This window comes from Azolla caroliniana, unplaced genomic scaffold (assembly GCF_043228905.1).
Source record: "Azolla caroliniana isolate FFs.n. ecotype wild unplaced genomic scaffold, voAzoCaro1.0.p SCAF_8, whole genome shotgun sequence".
Taxonomy (NCBI): Eukaryota; Viridiplantae; Streptophyta; class Polypodiopsida; order Salviniales; family Salviniaceae; genus Azolla; species Azolla caroliniana.
In genome coordinates, this window is record NW_028230443.1 from 2,199,177 (window position 1) to 2,219,494 (window position 20,318).

Genomic DNA, 20,318 nt, shown 5'->3' on the forward strand with positions numbered 1-20,318 from the left:
GAGGGGAGAGGGGAAGATAAAGAAGAACAAGGAGAATTTCTGACGAAGTATGTTTGTCTATAACCCTCATGATTACTACTGTATGGTTTGGGTTGTTAGCTGGTTTGTCAATAGAAATAAACTGTTTTTATCTAGATGCCTTAGTTTTTCCCTTCTTGTGACCCATTAGGTGGCAAATAGAATATTTACTGAATTTTTTTATGGTCCATAAAATTACCCATTCAATTATTTTGTTGAGGTTGTGGCATCAGATGTGTGGATGTCCCCCAATATTTCGGTATTAGAGTAGTTGCAAGATCAGGAAAAAAATGGTTTTCGGATCCATCCTTTCAAGAATGTTTTTTGTATTGCTCATTGTTGGTTTTTCAAAACAATCCTCTTCATAATTTGGATTGGGATCCGGATGATTATCAATGGAAACAGCCGAGTGTTGGTGGAAATGGTAACATTTTGAGTCTTTCCATTATTCGATTAAGCTAGGTAGAAATTTGTTGTTGCAATCAAAGTATAAGTGCCTTGCTGCGATGAAGCACTAGACTAAGAATAATGTGCATGAATTGCAACTTGCAAAATTTTGGAAATGGTTGTGGAGTATATAGTTGCCAAAAAAAGTTATTTGCTTTCGTTGGTTGTTGATTCATTGTGCTCTTCTTGTTGGTGATTGGTTGAGGCAACATCAACAATATGCTTGGGGAATGCATTGTGGTGCAAGTACCGAATCTATTTGCATATGTTTTAATTATGTCCTAGGATCAGGCAATTTTGGAGTAAGTTGTTTTTATTGCTGAGACAACATTATTCTCGTTCAATTTTCTCTTGGGTTGTAGTATAATGGGGTGTCCTCCATGGAGATGTTATGAGGTATGAAAGTACACATACTTCTCATGTCTTTCACTTTTCCTATGGACACCTCTTGCTCACCTCATTTCCTTCCTCTATTCTACGGTTTATAATTAAAAATCTGGTTATTTGGTGTATTATTACACCGTTGGCTCTTTGGATAATATGGATAGTGAGATGTGATTCTGTTTTTAACAATGTTCACATACATCTCCGTGCGATGCTTATTGAATTCTAGATGTTATTTGTCCACACACTACTTGGTCAATATGATGATTTGCAAGGTTCAGGTGATGTTTTGTGGCAACGGCAAGTGGCCTTTAAGAACCGATGGCAAGGTCTTCACTTATTTTCGGATACAACTGTTGTTTTGAGGTGAAATTATGTCATACCTTCTTTTATGCTGCATAGGTGATAGTATTGTTCTACTTGTTTCATATATGACATCATTTGTTTGATTGAATGCTCATACTAACCTTTGTATCACAATAGAAGTGATATGAAATGTCTCTTGTTTTCTCTATGTACAATGTTCAAGTAATATACTAAGGTGCATCTTTCTTTTATAAAAAAAAAGTGCATCAAAACAAGGCACATGAACATAATATGTAGGAAATGAACCCTACGTGAATCGAACACGCAACCTTTTGATCTGGAGGCACATGACCCTAATATGTATGAAATGAACTTGACGTGAATCGAACACACAACCTTTTGATATGGCAACACAATCCTATGTAAAAGTTTTCCTCAGGCCAAAAGACCTAGAGGGATGCAAGTTGTGCAATATAATGGGGCACATGACCCTAATATTTTGAAATGAATGTGACGTGAATCAAACACGCAACCTTTTGACCTAACACCAAACGGGCTACCATTGTGCTACATATCCCACATAAAAGTTTTTCTAATGGCACAATGTTAAAGTCTAACTAATTAATTAAGCAAAACAAAGGGTGTATAGACTAAAGAAAGGAAAGAGGGGTGTCAAACCATCCGACCACCCCCTAGCAATGACATGAGATGGAGTCGTACCTACTCGATGTCCCATACAATGGAGGGTTGATGCGAGCCATACCTTGAGTGTTGTGAGGATTACACGTGCTTCACTAACAAGAGCCATACCCATGATGTCATAGTCTCAACATAAGTCAAACCTCTCTTTATAAGAAGGTATCTAACCTCCTTAGGTAGCAACCCTAGGCCCTAGTGTGTTCACACTTGTCTGCTTTGGTTTAGAGTCATACATGCTACCATTTTGGCACAAATCCTAGATAAGCCTTTTTTTAAAAGTAAAACACCATTATCTTATAATTACTCGAGGGATGCAACATATGCACTAAAATGTGACATATGGTATCAGCCCTAAATGTACGTATTTTGAAATGAACCGACGTGAATCAAAGACACATATTGTTGATCTGGAGTTAGATGTGTTACCATTGCACCATGGATCCTACAAAGCTAAAGGCACCATTATCTCAGCATTAGGGAGAAGCATCATGTGCACTAAAAGAGAGGCACATACTAATAATCCTAAGAGCATTATGAATGTAAGTATATTCATCTTGCAACCCACATTATTTGAAAATCTCATGTGGACAAATCTGTTGGACTTGAAAATTCTCATGTCTTATGTATTTTGATTTTCTAATTTTGTGTTTGGGAAATCACTTATTGGGATTGTTGACCATCCATCGAATTTGCAATGACTAAAAGACTGTCGATTAATCTGGATAGGTGATATCTAAGCATGGTTTATGACACTTTAGGAAGAAAAATGTTTCCCTATTGAGGTAGGTTAACAAGGAAATAATTAAAAGTACATAGTGACCCAATAAATATATCTATATAAACCATACATTGCAATTACGGAGAGCATATGATGTCCAATATGTCATGGGCATTATATGGGTCACGAATGCCCATGCTTAACCCAACGACAACCACAATATTATAAGTTTTTGAAGGCCTTTCTAATGAACGATTGAGACAACTATTGGAGAGCATTGAACCAATTTGGACAAAGAACCTTTGTGGAGCACTCTAAGTTATTGCCTAGGGTCACTAAACCATGTCCCCCAACAACATTACCTCCATAACCCTTGCTTCCTTACATAGGAATGTGGTTCGCCAAACCAAAACTTGACTAGAGGTTCAAGACTTAAGACACGTATGTATATTGTGACCAGAATGACTCACAAGTTGATTATAGTTGAGATCAAGACAAAAAGGTTTTTCAGCCATTACCATGAGGTAGATAGTGACCTTCTCCACATGTACTTATGATGAAGTGAGCTCAACAAAGCAAAGTCAAAGCTAAGAGGACCGTGCGACAATGACAAGAATGGTATGTTTTGATTGTTAATGTTGCCTACTTGTTGATTGAATGCTTGATGAAACATGACTATTATAACCACAAAGTTGACAAACAATGTTACAACTAGATAAATACGTCACTATTAACTATATCAACCAAGTCCTTATACCTACAAGTCCAAGACTTGATAACATGATTTAAAAACAAACTACATGTGAGGATTATGGTTAAGAACATCTAGCCCTTGATTGTGATAATATGTAGGAGTAAACGCAGTGACCTATGATCAATGCATAATGCAAAACCTAGAATGATGGGAGTAAGGGACTCATACTTTAACAAAAAGAATAAATTCATCATATTGTATTTCTAAATGTGTTGCTTTGAATGTGCCCTACTAACTGGCACACCTCATGTAGCTTTGAATGTGCCCTACTAACTGGCACACCTCATGTAGCTTTGAATGTGCCCTACTAACTGGCACACCTCATGTAGTAGTAGGCATATTAAAATTAGGATGTTATGTAGAATTCATAATGGGTGCACTTGTAAGAAGATTAAGTGAGGTTTAAATATAGGAATTGGTATTGGCATTGAACTTAGTTTCATTTCTCTTCCATTGTGGTACATTGTTTACTTTTAAAAAAATGAAGAAATGCTTTCTAAGCAAGCTGAAAGGCAAGGGGGGCAAGTATGTGATTTCAAGTGCATTAGTTACCTCAACATTAGCCTTAAATTTGTCTAAACAAATAGGACATTCAATTTGGTTCCCTCTTATTGCCGTATGGTCACTTTAATTTTAAATGAAAGAACGTTGGTATATATAACGCTTTCTTACACATGCTTGGGAGAATTCCATGTATATCATTATTACGACTAGTATTTGTAGGTAAATTACAAGCAATCACCACATTTATGGTCTTCGATGAGGAATTGCATATGTTGAAACAAGGGTCTTCTTAATAATGGATGTCTAGTCTAGGAAAGAAAAACAACAAGATGCAGATATTGATATTGATATTTAATATTACACATCTATATTAATTAGACACTACATAAAGTTTAGTTGATTGCTTATCTAGAAGTGCTTCATGTGGATATTGATGACGCAATCTCATGTTTAACTCACCCAATAAAGGAGTGTATAAAGGAAGGTGACTAAGAGCATTGTTAGAATTTCAATATACCAAGCATAGAACGTAATATTTGTGTTCATGCAAGCATAAAAACGTTTGGAAACGAACATGTTTGAAATGGGAAAAATACGTGCTCCTTTTTTTTCATTTATTTCATTTACTATCACTGCAATTCAGCTCACCCTAGTGGTAAGTAGTCATCCTATTCCTGTCTATATCTTGGGTTGTTGTACTAAGCACAACCTAGTGGTAAGTTGTTGTGCTTAATACAATTACTTGTGTCTTGGGTTCAATTCCCAACTTTCTCATATCCTCTTGTTAGTGTTATGGCAAAATTTTATGTTATTGTCATGTTCCTTTTTTTTCTTTTTCTTTCTTTCTTTGTTATTAGAAATTAGCTCACCTGAGTGGTAAGTTGTTATGCTACTAATGATTATGTCATGGCAAATTTTTATGTTAGTGTCATGTTCCTTTTTCTTTCTTTCTTTCTTTCTTTGTTATTAGAAATTAGGACACCCTAGTGGTAAGTTGTTATGCTACTACTGCCTATGTCATGTTTTCTTCATATTCTCGAATATACGTTTTATGAGTTTTTTATTGTTTCTTTTTTTCTTTGTTTGTTATTAGAAATTAGGTCACCCTAGTGGTAAGTTGTTATGCTACTATTGCATAATGACATATTTTGATTCAATCTCTACAGGTTTTTTTTTTCAAAAGAACATATCCTTCCATTAGTTTTTAGAAAAGTCATAACAACAACATACAAAATATTTTTCCCAACTCATCTTTATAAGATGATGGTTTGAGGAAAGCAATCTATGTACTCCAAAGTAGAGAAAACTAGTCAACTAATCTGAAAGTTATTATGTAGACACATTCCAAGCTATTCTGTAGACACATTCCAAGCTACTTGCAGTCCCATATATCTTAAATAACTTGCATCTCCCAAGTCAAACTCAAATAGACCCATGAGGGGAGACTTCAATGCTACTACATCTGTAGCAGGAACCTTGTGGATCTTCCCTTTGTTAAAAACATAGCTCCCATCAACGGCTTTAAACATAGTTCATACTCATTTTTTTGTAAAGTTCTAAAGTGAGGATGATAGAGATTTCTTGATTCGCTCCCAAAAGTATGCATGTGATACAATGCAAATATTGCAACCATACTTATGTTGGTGGTTCACAATGGATTAGAGTCCACTTATTGGGATTGAGAGTGAATCAATATATAATATAGACCCTAGTCAATCCAATCCAACTTTGAGATGATTTACCATACACGTTTGATTGAATCATTCTCAAATGCGGATGCACGTATGATACGTATCATTCATTCTATGATACCAAGTAGTATTATTCTCCTATACCATAACACCCTTGTGGATTGTCACGAAATGCAAAAGTGAGGTATTTCCTATGAAAACATAGTGAGCAAGTCATGACTAATAAGTGATACTACCAAGAACCACGACCTTACTATTATGGTGGAATTTTCGAGCATCCATAGGTTCCACAACTTCACACATAGATAGCCTAGTGTAATGATGGATTATCTTTACTTGTTTTTTCTTCCCTCATAACATATAGGGACAAAGGAAGCATAAGTGTTCACTATACAACATTAGGCATACACATTCATATGCATACATCTGTAAAACAACAATCTGTATATTTAGATAACTGTTCTAGGACAACTTATAAATGGTTGATGTGATCCCCTACTTGGTATAGACCAATAAGGGGGTGTTCTTTGATGGAACTATCGCGTCCCTTCAGGGATTTGTACATAATCGTCTCATTTGTAAAATTTTATAATTAATGGAAGGAGTTTTTTTTTGGAAAAAAAAAAGAAAAAAAGAAAAAGTTTATGTGAAATCACTTCTCCAAATAACCACAGAAGAAAAACTATATTTCCGTATTCAAATAAATATGGTCGAGCTTCCACGTCATTTGGTAATAGGTAACCACCAATAAGATCATCCAATAATAAATTTGCATTTCAATTTACATCATATTGATCCAAAGCAACTTTACAAATTTGTATGCATGTCTTAGATTCAAATCGATAGTGTTGGCTCTGTGCATGTTCATAAACCTAATAAGAAACACTTAATAAGTCTTATATATAGCTATGTAGGTGTGACACCTTCACAATTATGGTGCTTCATTTCATGATTTCACGTAGAGTGATTGGAAGAAAAAGAAAAAGTTGATGTGAAATCACTTCTCCAAATAACCACAGGAGAAAAACTATATTTCCATATTCAAATAAATATGGTCGAGCTTCCATGTCATTTGGTAATAGGTAACCACCAATAAGATCATCCAATCATAAATTTGCATTTCAATTTACATCATATTGATCCAAAGCAACTTTACAAATTTGTATGCATGTCTTAGATTCAAATCGATAGTGTTGGCTCCGTGCATGTTCATAAACCTAATAAGAAACACTTAATAAGTATTATATATAGCTATGTAGGTGTGACACCTTCACAATTATGGTGCTTCATTTCATGATTTCACGTAGAGTGATTGGAAGAAAATCATATGAATATCCATCTTTTTTATAATCACCATCTCCAATAATCATCCCCTCGCAACAAGCTATAAGAAACTAACATATCAATTATGTTGTAGAAATGCCTTGGATTCCTTCACATTGTTGAGAGAATAACATAACAAAGAAAAGTTTATCATATGGTAATCGACAAAACATACATCGTCTCCAGACGTCTCAAAACATGAAGTACACTTGTTTTATCTCGGAAATATCAAATATAATAGTATGAACACCTTTACTTCCATCATATAACACACTCAGGAAAGGCATCCGACAAGGAATAATAAAATTATAAACCAAATAATCGACGTTATATCTTGTGTCCATGTTCTAAATGATAACAATTAATGTAGACAAAATGATGGAGATGATGGTACAATGACAAAACTCGTTAATTGGATCATAACATAATTTATTGCATAATGGGTGACATAATCAATCAAGATGAGTCTTATAAGCGCTAGGAAAACATTTATTTGAATGTACATGTATGATGTGTGTCAATGCCCAGGCATTAGCTACACACACTTATCCCATCAATAAGTCCAATTTGAAATATTTTCATCCCCCACTAACCCATTCATGGTATGTTTGCAAACATTCAATTGCCTTGCAAATCATGTGAGACCCAACAAAAGTGGGTTATATCCCCCATTCAGTCGAAGTGATTTTGATCAATAAAACATACATTAGTTTTGGCTCGACAGTAAAGGAGAGAATCCAATATGCTATTCCATTGTGTGAATAGCTGGAATATGTACCCCACGGCGTCAATCCTACTTTTGATGTTTGTAAACTTGATATTGTGAGGACATATTATTCACTACTAGATTGTAACGTGTCACTTTACTAGCTAACTTTTTTGAATCCCCACACACTTTTTTTTAGTAACACTTTTATTACTAGTGGGAAACCTCAAAGTGAGGTGAAAACCCAAAAAGAATAGAGAGAAATATGCAAGTGTTGATTAGACACTAAAGAGCTTAGAAGTACTCAAAGTAAAGATTGTAAATTTGCAATGTGATGTCTCTAAGTTGCAAACAATCAAATAGAGATTGCCAAGGGATTGCTTATAGAAGCTAACTTCATGCAGTTGGTTTCGATCAAAGACCTTATTATTGTGGGCTGTCCAAATGGTCCAACGTCCCCAAAATCGTGTCCATTGGAGAAAATAGGCATTGTTGGATAGGGGGCACAAAATTTGTCCAAATAGCCAAAAGTGTTTCCGAAACCTTCGGCCAAGAAATCTGTGATAAAGAGATGCACTTAGTCTTCGTACAAATATTGTAGTGAATGAGAAGTCCATAATAATTGTGGGACTGTTTCCAATCATCCCCCACATCTGGCACAATGTGGCGCGACGATCGATCGTTTTTTAAGATTCGACCCAGTCGGGAGCACACCCAATAGGCATCTCCATAGGAATACTTGTTGCTTAAGTGGAAGACCAAAGCTCCACAAGCTTGTAAGCCTGTTTTTCCACCAAGACTGTGTTTTGTGTAGGTTCAATAATGCATTTGCATGTTTGTGAAACCACGGGACAGGTTGCAACAACACATACACTGAATGTGTTATAACGTTATTCATTGGAATAACAATGTTCTCTTTTTGTAACATCTAGTCTTGATCTTGCGATCTCCATCTAGAGGTGGCATTGGTACTCTAATATGAGGCATATCTACAAAGAACTCTACTTTTTTATCTCATTACTCTTTGAAATACAATGATCAAACCAAAATTGGAACTTGATGTTGATTATCAATCTCATTCCAAAATCAAAGGAACAAATGTGAATATTACAAAGTGGTCATTTCAAATTCAATTCCTCCTCAAAAGTCATATACATATATCAAAAGACCATAAATTTAGATGAACAAATTGAATATATGAATTTTAATTACTCTCCAAAGAGGGATACCGGAATATACAATGAAAAGTTTGCTCGATTATTGTGGAGAAAATCTTGCGAGATGGGAGACAATTTTACATGTTCGCATGACGCTTCAATAAGATGGTCTCACTTCCGGTCTAGTAAACAAAGAATAGAGTAACTAAAAAGAACTATGCACAAGTAGTGACAATGTACATATGTACCTTGTGCAACATAAATGACCCAACAAGGATACATAACACTTAGCTTGGAGTTCACATTGTCGAAAAGTGAAACTAGAGTGATGAAGTTTTATTTAGAGAAGCTCAAAGCTCAGATACATGACACTTAGCTTGTAATTCACATTGGCGAAAAGCGAAACTAGAGTGATGAGGTTTTATTTAGAGAAGCTCCTTATCACACATGACCATTGCAAGTTGGTCGGTGTATTTCGCAAGCAATTTCGAACATTGAAAACCAACATCCATATGTGAGACACTGAGATATATTGATGTATATGAATGTGGTACGGGATAACTTGGGATGAGGAACAATGAAACATTGTGAATATTAGAGACCCACATTAGTTAGATCTTTCTGGTGGTTTGTAACTACTGGGATGTGATCTCACTGACCTCCTACTGGCTACACCACGAGGATCATTCCGGGCATCTTGTGTGGATGTGTATGCGATCGGGATGGTCGACGGTAACCGGCCAGCATGCGAAAACTCTTCTTCTTCCTCCTCTTCTTCCTCGGTTTCTTCATCATCATCATAAGGCATATTATCTTGAAAAGTTTCGCTACTAGCAGAGGTTGATGATCTCCACTTAAGCTTACGCTCGCCAATGGTACCATGCGGTTTCGGTTTCACACTTATCGCATCCCCACCCACCTTGCGCGCAATTTGATCCTCGTGGTACGGAACATTTTGCTTTTTGATTTCCTGGCCGGGGTACACCAAGTTCTGGTTTCTCATTCCATGTGAGCTAGAATTAGAATCATAGGCAGCCCCAGCATTATTATACCTTGGTTTCCTCGAGGTAGTAGCAATGGAGAGGGGTTCACGGCCGGCATTATTATATAAGTGGCCCCACTCTTCTTCTTCGTTTTGTTCGGTGTCATAATAATCTGTGGTTGAGGGCCGGGGCTTGGTAGTAACAAATTCCGGCCGGGTTCGTTGTACAGCTGGCATCATATGATTGGTGGGCCGCTGACCGCCTCTTTTCTCATTAACAGAGCCTCCATGATACTGTAGTGTGCTAACATTATTGTCAATATCATCATTCCCATTGCTCATCATTTTCTTGGCATTTCTAGTAGTGGCCCTTAGATAGATTGCTTCTTCTTCTTCTTCTTCTTCTTCTTCTTCTTCCTCTTCTTCTTTGCCCCTATCATGTGCATTAGTTTCATGGGCATATAATGCCCATGGGGGCGGACGGTGAGGAGGGTTGTGCTCATACTTGGCCTGCCGTGGTGGCGCTTTCTGGCTAATTATATTATGGATCTGTGGTTTCATGTCGATTACCTGCCCATACCGATCAGTGGGTGGTTTGGTACTGCCTGGCTTGCTGGTAGAGGAATAAGAACCAGACCTCGGCGGTACTTGACCATGACCATACAATTCATCAATAAAATCATCCTCAGGCTTGGAAGGACGGGTTCTTATGGGTTGACGATGATATTCATCCTGGTGGTGGTAGGACATTCGGTTATCGGCATTAGACGCTAGCGGTTTGATTCGGCTGCTCGGTTTTACATCCGCCCGTCCATAATGCTCACCAGTTAGTATACCACTATCTCTAGTGCCATGTATGTTCTTCTGGGATTTTACATAATTCCCTGCCCCAGCTAAATGCCATTGTTCTTCCTCATCACTGTTAAGATCACTGTAGGTATGATCATATTTGGGCGGTTTCACACCATCATGCCTAGCAGCAGGAAGGTCATTTTTCCTTTGGGTATATAAAGGATGCTTATGCACGTCCTCGTCTTCCTCGACGTCATATGATTGCTCACTAGCATCACTATTATAATCATCAAATTTGGGCAAATCTTTATGCCCCTGATCTGGTATACTGGTAGGAACTTCTTTTACCTCTCTGTAATTCTTGGCATTGTTAGCGTGTGGTTTTACTGAAGGTTTATAGGGAATCTGATCTTCTTCCTCTGCTTCCGATAATTCCGAAGGTATGAACTCTTGGCCCGAATAATCATCCTCAAATTTTGGCAAATTTTGGGAATTATTGTCATACACTACATGCTTCACCTCTTCATGATGGTAAACATCTTCATCTTGCACAGCCTTTCTATTATTACCACTCTTTTCTCGGTGATCATGACGGGAGCTATTCTCTCTTTCTTGCGATACACGATCCTTATGATTACTACGGGCAGGTATGTCTGGCACAGTTTTGGCCTTAGGTGTGGCCATTGTATCTTTATGCTTTCTGGGCAGCATATTTACAAACGGCCGTGACTCGTGGCCCATTTCTTCGGATTCTCTGTTGAAAACATCATTGTTTGGCCGGAGTGAACCACCTTTAGCCTTCCTGGGACTTGCCCTTACCACTGCGGCTTCTGCCGCTATGGCTGCCTCTTCCGCCTCCATAGCCGATCGAAAAGCCTCTTCAGCCGCTGCTTTTAGTTGACCCTCTAACATCTTCCTTTCTTGTGATTTCAATCTAGCAGTTCGACTCGATGGTTTTCTATCCATCATCTCGTTGTCAGCATCAGTTCTGTTGTATCTTTGGGATGATGTATTGTGGTGATCTTCTCTCATGTGGGGGGCATTAGTACTGCCTTGGCTCTTGTAATATTCATCTTTGTCTTTAATACCAATTGTTTCCTTTTGTTCCATGTTTATACCCTTGGCTGGCAGCCTGGAAACATTGTGATGCTCTCCTGCTACCGTCGATTCTATTTCATGGTCAAACATCTTAATTTGATTTGGAGCCGATTGTGCCATATCTTCACTTGTAATGGATGACCTTCTTGATGCCGGTTTTGTTGATCTTGAAGATGGGTTCTCAATCTCTTGCTGCGACTGAATTGTGTGTGATGTGCTGCTACTGACACTTGATGGATTCTTCGAAGGTATTACTTTAGATCCTATCCTCCGGCCGCTAGAGTCAATGACATTGATCTCTTGATCATTTTTTGTCGGCTCTGATCTACTAGAAACTGGCAATGACACTGATTGCATTGAATTCGATGATGATGCTTTATTATATTTTGGGCTCGAAGATTGCACATCAAGCCTTGGTGATGGTTTTGTTGAAGGCATGTTCGATACCTTGATCTGGGGAGTACTCTGATCTTGCTCCTTGATTCCATCACTCGTAGATTTTACTTGGGTAGTAATAGTAGGATTATTCTTTCCTCTATCTACTGCTAATTGGTCGTCTGCATTATTTGAACTTGGAGTAGGAGTAGGAGAGTCCTTGGACTGATGCTTCTAACACATCAAAGAGAGTATTTAGAAAAAATAAATGAGCTAAGAAATAGCAATGTTATACAAGCATTATTAATGCAGAACCACATTAAGGTTACTGGTTTCAAACCACAATTGAATTCATGGCTATGATCTAGATCATATTGTACATGAACTCCTGTATCTGATTTATTATCAATGGCTGAGAGCACACCTCTTTCCTTCCACATGAGAATGTTTCTAGTTAATTAATAACGTTTGTTAGGCTAATTATTTGCAATCAGGAGAGTAGAGTACTAGAACAAGATGAGTATATGCAAATTAATCAAACGATCACAGTTTAAATGCTAGTTACATACCGACAAATTACTTGGTGTCTTGCTTTTGGCATTAGCTTGCATCATTAAGGCAGAGTTCCAAGTGATATGATGTTCTGCGGCAATCGCTTTCAATAAATTTATCTTCGTCTCTTGACTCGGTGACTGGGTCGAAAGACTTGTGATGATCTGCATTATATGTGTGTGTGTGTAATTATAAAGAGCTTGTTAGAAACTCAAAAAAAATTCTTTAAGAATCAAACCAAAACAAAGATGAGCTAAACTAAAAAATCATGAGTTCCACAGACAGATAGGTAGATAGAAAAGTCTAGAATAGAAAATTGTATTGTCCATAGTAAGGCCAAATTTGACCTCTGGGACTAAATCAACATATCATCTTGTATGTGATTCCTTCCCAAGAAAGGGGGCTACTACTCTGTAGTACAAAAATCTCAATGTAAAAAATCTCCCTATTAGATAGATCACCTTTCGATCCACAAGATTGGGCTGGTTCTCGATATTGACTGCCTTGCTACAAAACTCATCACCATATGTCGATCTCAAGAAGGTTCGGATCTCTTGCAACTCCGGGAGATCCCCGCATCTTGGGGCAGCATAGAGTATCGTTGCAATCACTCCTTTCAAGTCAGTGGGACATTCTCTATTAAGTATCAATATGATCACAATTGCGTTAATAATGATTAATATTACTGTCACAGGCCGCACCAAGACGAAAAAGAAATAATCATTAAACTAAATGATCGATTAAAACCTAGACATGATCATACATGCATAATTATATAAGCCTTTGCACTAATTAGTAGAATGAGACTACTAACTAATGAATGCAGCCGAAGCTAGTGAAGATGAAATGTAGGGATGATCACTCACTTTTGAGACTTTAGTTTGTCCACACGAAATACGAACAACTGACAATATTCATCGAGCAATTCATATGTAGCCACCATGTTCTCCTCCTTGAAGACATGTTCTACCTGCTCCCATGGTTGAATATATGACTATATGTTTCCATTGATAATTAACAAAGACATTACGTTTATAAAATTTTGGCAATCACAAAACCCATTCTCAAATCATCTGAACTAGAAATAGATTATTTACATCATGTATTTAAGTGTTTCTCCGACCATCTCATTGGAAACAAAATTTTGATCTACTTTGGGTGTCATGATCTGAAGGGATTCAGAGTAGTAATGACTTAATCATGCAACCATATCAGGAAAAAATTAGGTCTAATGAAGATTCCGTCTCAGTGGAAACTAATCTACTAGTATCAAAGTACTTGCCTCAACTTGCTGATACAACTTTGATCTAACGAAGCCATCATCGAGAACACAACCTGAGCTAATGATGCTTGTCTAATTTAATTTAATTCTTTATCACATCACACCTACTCTCCCATCATCAAAGAAAATTGGATCTGATGAACTTAGCTAGTTATCTCACCTCATTAAATAGACAAAGACAACTAATTCGTTGGATTTATGAAAGTGTTAATATATCAAGAATCACATTAAGCTATTATGTCAAACGATTACTTAATTACCACTACTTCAACATACATGTATATAAATGAATTAGAAGTACTAATACCCGTGCAGCAGCTTTGTCATACTGGCCTTTTGATAGCAGTTGGGCTGCATCATTGCGGAATTGTTTGGCCAATGTAGACTTCTTGTTCTTGCATATCTTGATGCGTTCAAGTGTCGTCGTCACCAGGGCTTCTCTGTCAGATTAACTCATAATTAGAGACTCTTTAAAAGATAAGACGCCAATGATTAGAATCTCTATATGTACTTAGGAAAGAAAATTTCAGGATAATTCAATTGATTTCTTATCTTACAAGGGAAGATTTGATATCAGCATTTAGGGTTTCTTTGCCATAATTAAAAATTATAAAATTACCACCAGTATCTAGGAATTCTTAGCTAGTTACTTGGAGATAAAAATTAAAACAGATTAGGGTTTTTCTCTTAGAATAGAAGATCTATTTTTTGCCATTAAACTTAATATCCATCAAACTGAATAGCGAAGATGAATGCCAATTAAGGCTTATCCGAGATATGGTCAATATTTAGGGTTTCTCATAGATGTGATCGATGTTAAGGATTTCTCTTCCATTGGGACTATAATCAGGGTTTGCCATCCATTATGACGATAATTAGGGGGGTCTATCTCCAATCAAATAGAGAGATAATAAATCGCTTAAAATCCATAAGTAAAAAAATAAGGATTAGGGCATGGATGGGGGACTGAATAGAGAAATTTAGGAAGAAGTGTTTGAAAGAGAGAGAGAGACATAGACAGAGACAGAGACAGAGAGAGAGGCTTACGGTTTCTTTCTGAAGAAGCTCATGATGGCAGAATTTTCTTGATATTTCTCCTTTCTCCTCCTCCTCCTACTTCTTCTTCTTCTTCTTCTTCTTCTTCTTCTTCTTCTTCTTCCTCCTCCTCCTCCTCCCCCTTATCTTAAACGTCCACACGCTTTGCTTTACCTCTTCTTCTGCCTTTCCTGCTTTTTGCGACCAGTGTTTTCTTTTTCTTTTTTGCGTCTCCGCGAGTGTATGATTAACCCTAATCAGCACCCAGAAGAATAATTAATGCTTCTGTTAGGGTATGTGCTGTATTTGGAGGGGGATCAATCGATGGATTAATCAGAAACGATAGTGGAACGGGAGGACATTACAAATTAGTCTACGGAGAGATGATTTCACCAGAGAAGAATATTGAGGTGAGTGCTCGGAGGGCTGATTAGTTGCTAATCCAATGAATCAGAAGCTATGGATTGTCAACGGAGGAGGAGAAGCTGAAGGTGAATGGGAATGTATGAGGGAGAGAAGATAAGGAGAGATTTAGGGCTAGGGTTAAGGTTAGGGTTAGGGTTAGGGTTAGGGTTAGGGCGATGCAGGTGCAGATGGAGATGGAGATGAGGTTAGAGTTAATTATCGAGCCGTAATTAGTTTTGATCTAGTCGTGATGAGATGGGTTTAGGGTTAATTTTAGGGCCTTAATTGCCCTTAATTAAGCTCTAATTATGTATTTAAAGAAAGAGAGAGAAAACAGAGAGAGAGAGAGAGAAGACGAAGAGAAAATGAAAACACGGAAATCCTATTAAACGAATTTTAATTAATTAGTTTCTAAATTCTTTATTATTTACGAGAACTCAACTTTCAGCGGCTAAACTTAGTTTTCTCGATTTTCTTTTTATGTTAATTTCTTTTTCTTTTAATTTCCGGAATCAATCAATTAATTTAACTAGCCAATTCATTAATCATCTCCTAAGTCGATCCATTAATCCTAATCATTCCGTCATAATGCCATGAAAAGCCCTACTTCCGACTAATTAATTAAAGCTAATTATGTATTTGTAGGTTTATATATATACAATATATATCCATCATAATGCCATGAAAAGCCCTACTTCCAACTAATTAATTAAAGCTAATTATGTCCATATTTCTAGGTTTATATATATATATATATATATATCTTATATTATTTATATACATATATAGTAAAAATGGGCCTAATCTGCAGATTTTGGCATTATCTTGTCCCATTTGAAGGTGGATGCATTTTTGTTTTTTGTTTTTTTTTACATTTTTGGCCTAAAGAGTTTTTGTCCGGTCCATTCGACACGGGCCATTCGGTCATCGGACATTGGTTTCAACACCTTCGGGCTGCCCTTTGGACACCCCACACTTCACATGCCACATCCTGCTGCCCCTGCCCAAGTCATCGCCGATCAGGACATCAGTTCGAGCTGTCTTGCCCTGCCCACACATCCAAAAGTCTATCTATGTATGTAGTAATGTCCCTAAAGAAGAACACATGACCTGTTGCCCTGCAGGCTGCCACGGTCATCGGGACATCAATTTGAGCTAACCTTTGTACACCCTACTTCAGACTGCAATTCTCACTAGTGTCTTGCCCTGCCCACACATCCAAAAGTCTATTATCTATGTATGTAGTAATGTCCCTAAAGAAGAACACACGTCCTGCTGCCCTGCCCACGGTCATCGGGACATCAATTTGACCTAACCTTTGGACAACCCTACTTCAGACTGCAATTCTCACTAGTGTCTTGCCCTGCCCACACATCCAAAAGTCTATTATCTATGTATGTAGTAATGTCCCTAAAGAAGAACACGCGGACACACATTGTACATATGCCCAACCTGACCCGACTTGATCCCACCCAGACCATTCCCCAATCCACTTGATTGTCTGATCATGTTACGTACAACTTCGGCTAGGTTCCCATCATCTCCTCTCATTAGCAGATTTCAATATATTCTCTATGATTCTGAGACAATTCTGTTTGTTCTATCCCAAGGGAAGAGGAGAGAACAAAACAAGACTTACCACGTCTCTCGATCTCCAATACTATCCCACACACATGATCGCCACGACAAGGAAAATAATATAAAAACTGTGCAAAAAAGAAAAAGGAAGGCTCTCCTAAACTCCTCCATTTTGCACGATCCAACCTGTTCCGTGTTACTATGAAAGAATTGTTTTTATTTTTCCTCCTTTCTTGCTCCATATCAACTGTTTTGTGAAGGTTGCTCGGTTACCGTGTTTGACTTTCCATCAATGTTTTTGTTAATGGCACTTTAATAAGCCGGATGTCTTCTTCTTCTTCTTCTTGTGTTGCTACATTTATTCATATTTCACGCTAACGAACAGATCACATAATTTTCTTGCATGCCAAGCCGTGTACATTTTTTTCAACCTTTTAACATGGCATGAATAAAGTGATCTAGTTGTCAAGTTGGACGTTGACTAAGGAGGCTATCCATGATGACAAGAAAAATCGATACAAGTAGGAGGTGGAAAGATGTGAGTTGGTAAGGTGTCACTAATAGTTGCTCACTCAATGTGTGGTTTTGACTTGTCGAGCCTATCCAGTATACAATAATTATCGACACACTATTATTACACACACACATCGTGTGATGTTGGTTGTCATCCTGTTTAGAAATAAATTTCCATATAAAACATCCTATGATTGTAATGTTTGTGTTTTTTCCTATCTATACATACTCATTAAAAAGTCATACAAAACCTACTTCTAGATATATTGAAGAGTTTCTTGAGTAATCGCTTCTAAAGAAGACCTTCTAGGCTAAACAAATTGACTGACATTAATGAATTGATGTTGAGTTTTGGTGGTCTCTACCACGAGATAGTATAATTTTCATCGTAGGATGCCCCATGTGAAGTATTCAACTAATGTAAGCCTTCAAACAATAACAAATTTCTTCACACTTGTATTTTATACTAGAGATGTGGATTACGAGGTACACTTTAGGATCATTGGTAGTTAGAAGGTGGAGGTGATAATGTTGTGGGGTATCCCAAAGATGTACACTTTAGAGTTCAATGTGACATCCCATCCTTCATTAATCTAGTGACAATTTTGGCCCTACATAAAATGGTAGAATCGCATGGAACCTAAATAAGGTGAATCCTCGTGTCCTCTTACACAAAACAACATATTCACATTTTACAAAAGAATTCTACATAATTATTTGATTTGTAACTAGTTTTCAAAATATTTATGAGGTGCAAGAAAGCTAGCCCCATGTAATAAGAAAGAGAATAGCTATATTAAAATACATTTTATTTGGAATGTTGGGGATATGGCCTAGAATCAAATATTAGTTTGTGAACATAACCAACTCCTTTCACATTCTACTATATTGTTTCGGGCACGTAATTTTTTTCAAACCAAACAATGCTTCTAATGAAAGGGAATGATTTGACATGGTACTTTATCATAGAACCCATTCTTTGAACAAATGAAGAAACATCTCCGTTTTAGGGAATTTATTGTACTGCTAAGATTCTTGGTCTATTATCAATAAGCTTGCATAATAATGTGTGGTGTTCTGATATTCAGGATTTAGTCAATATGTTTTATAAAATGGATGTGAAATGAACAATACATGAAAACATTAGAAAGTCAAGATTTTTTATTTTGTGGACCTCAATGTAATCCATATTATTTTAATGTGTTCAAACAATGACATGTTCAAGCCTTTCTTCCCCTAAAATATATCATGAAGTGCATACCTTCACACCGCACCCATTTGTTAGATCTGTCTCATTCTTAATACTACATTACCCGAATTCAAGAATGGGCACTTTCGAAACTCAAAAAGTAAGCTATGTTCTATCGAAATATAACATGCATGGTTCCAACTTCCAACTATAAGTTCCTAATAACATGGAAATACAGATTAAATACAAAGGACAAGCTTATAAAGAACATATATAAATAGGTGCTGCAATTGGAAAATTAAGAAAGAGTTTAACTAATTATAATATGTATGTATTTGCTTCCATCGAATTGCCTAGTAAGCATGTACCAATTGGCATATTTACAAGCTTGTTTATCCCCCATCTTTCATAAAAGAGAATTATAAAAATGTCCCCTTTAGGGTTAGGAAATCACTAATATATAGTAGAAAACCCAAAAGTACTCTTCTACCCGTTATCTTCAAACTTAGATATACACGAGATACCCCTAAGATAGGAATTCACGACATGCTAAAAAACCTCCACGAGGATTTACTCTTAGATCCCAAACTATCTCAGAAACCTAGACCTTTTGTGTGTTGGACTAAGTCCAAGTCCATTCACTCTTTTTTGGTCAAAACTAAATATAAAAGGTCATCCCCAAAATCTCTTACTTAACACTACACATTTACTTACTTATAACCCCCCACTTATGCATAACACACCCCCACTTATTACTTAGCATACACATACTTATAACCCTCCACTCTTCTTAGCCCACCACCACTTACTTTGTATCATTCAACTGCCTACCATTACCCCCTTCTTCTCTCTCCCATCACTAACTCTTATTTCTCCTCTCTCCCTCTCCCTCTCCCACCTCCCCCACCTTATATAAAGCTACACCCATCTTGTAATAGACCTTTGCACTGATGAGCTTATTCTTGAGCGAAACTAGTTTGCTGCATAAGGTCTTTCTTTTCATTCTAATGATATTTTCTTGAGTCTCTCTCTCTCTCTCTCCTTTTGGTACTCACAATCTATTTTCTTCCTATTAGATTATCTACCATATTACTACGTCGCTCGCACTCCTTGTAACGACCCAACGGTTGACAATAAATGCTAGCTTTGGCTTGAGGGTTCAAGGGTTTAATTTGACTTTATACCAACTTAACAAATTGTAGTATAACGAACTTCAAACTATGATTTAAACGGCTTAACAATTAAGGGTTCAATCATTTTTTATATTTTTTATTATTTAGCATGAATTAACATCTGAGATCCCATATTTTCTTCTTTGTTCAATTTATAAGAGACTCTGCTTTGTTAAAGAATTTGCAAAAGTTGACACAAAATATTGGTTTGCACCCAAACCACAAAACCATAGGTCAACATCTTATCAAATTGCAAATCTCTTGAACTATATGGTTTGACTTTGGTTTGGTTTAAACAGTTATGCAATTGGGTCAATTTAGATTTCAATTTTTTTAAAGAGTTTGGTTTGACATGGTTTGAGTTTGAGACTCCCAAACTATACCATTGCTGATTACTATTTGTTTTGCTAGTTTTGCTTCTGATTTGTTTTCTAATTAGTTAATTACTAAATTGATCACATGTTCTGCGTTGCTTATGTGTTTTCTTGAAGCGCTACATGCTTAATGCTAATTTCAATGCAATTGGGAGCCAACACCCTAACCAAGCATATACCCTGACACAAAGAAAGGGGTGTAATATTGATGTACTCATATATTAGGATGTTCTTCCATGGATATCCACAGAAGATTAGCATGGC

The 20,318-nt window shown here is 36.9% G+C and overlaps 1 protein-coding gene across 1 annotated transcript; it reads right to left on the reverse strand.

Annotated features, from left to right (window-relative positions):
- Window positions 1–8,739: 8,739 nt before the first annotated feature.
- Window positions 8,740–15,473, reverse strand: LOC147860728 (uncharacterized). Its single transcript, XM_087323319.1, has 7 exons — window positions 14,836–15,473; window positions 14,096–14,228; window positions 13,373–13,476; window positions 12,968–13,142; window positions 12,524–12,670; window positions 9,073–12,188; window positions 8,740–8,993 (listed from the first exon to the last, which is right to left on the reverse strand). Exons 1-6 carry the CDS (start codon window positions 14,856–14,858, stop codon window positions 9,315–9,317), a joined length of 3,456 nt encoding a protein of 1,151 aa, XP_087179445.1. The 5' UTR covers window positions 14,859–15,473; the 3' UTR covers window positions 8,740–8,993; window positions 9,073–9,314.
- Window positions 15,474–20,318: the final 4,845 nt, after the last annotated feature.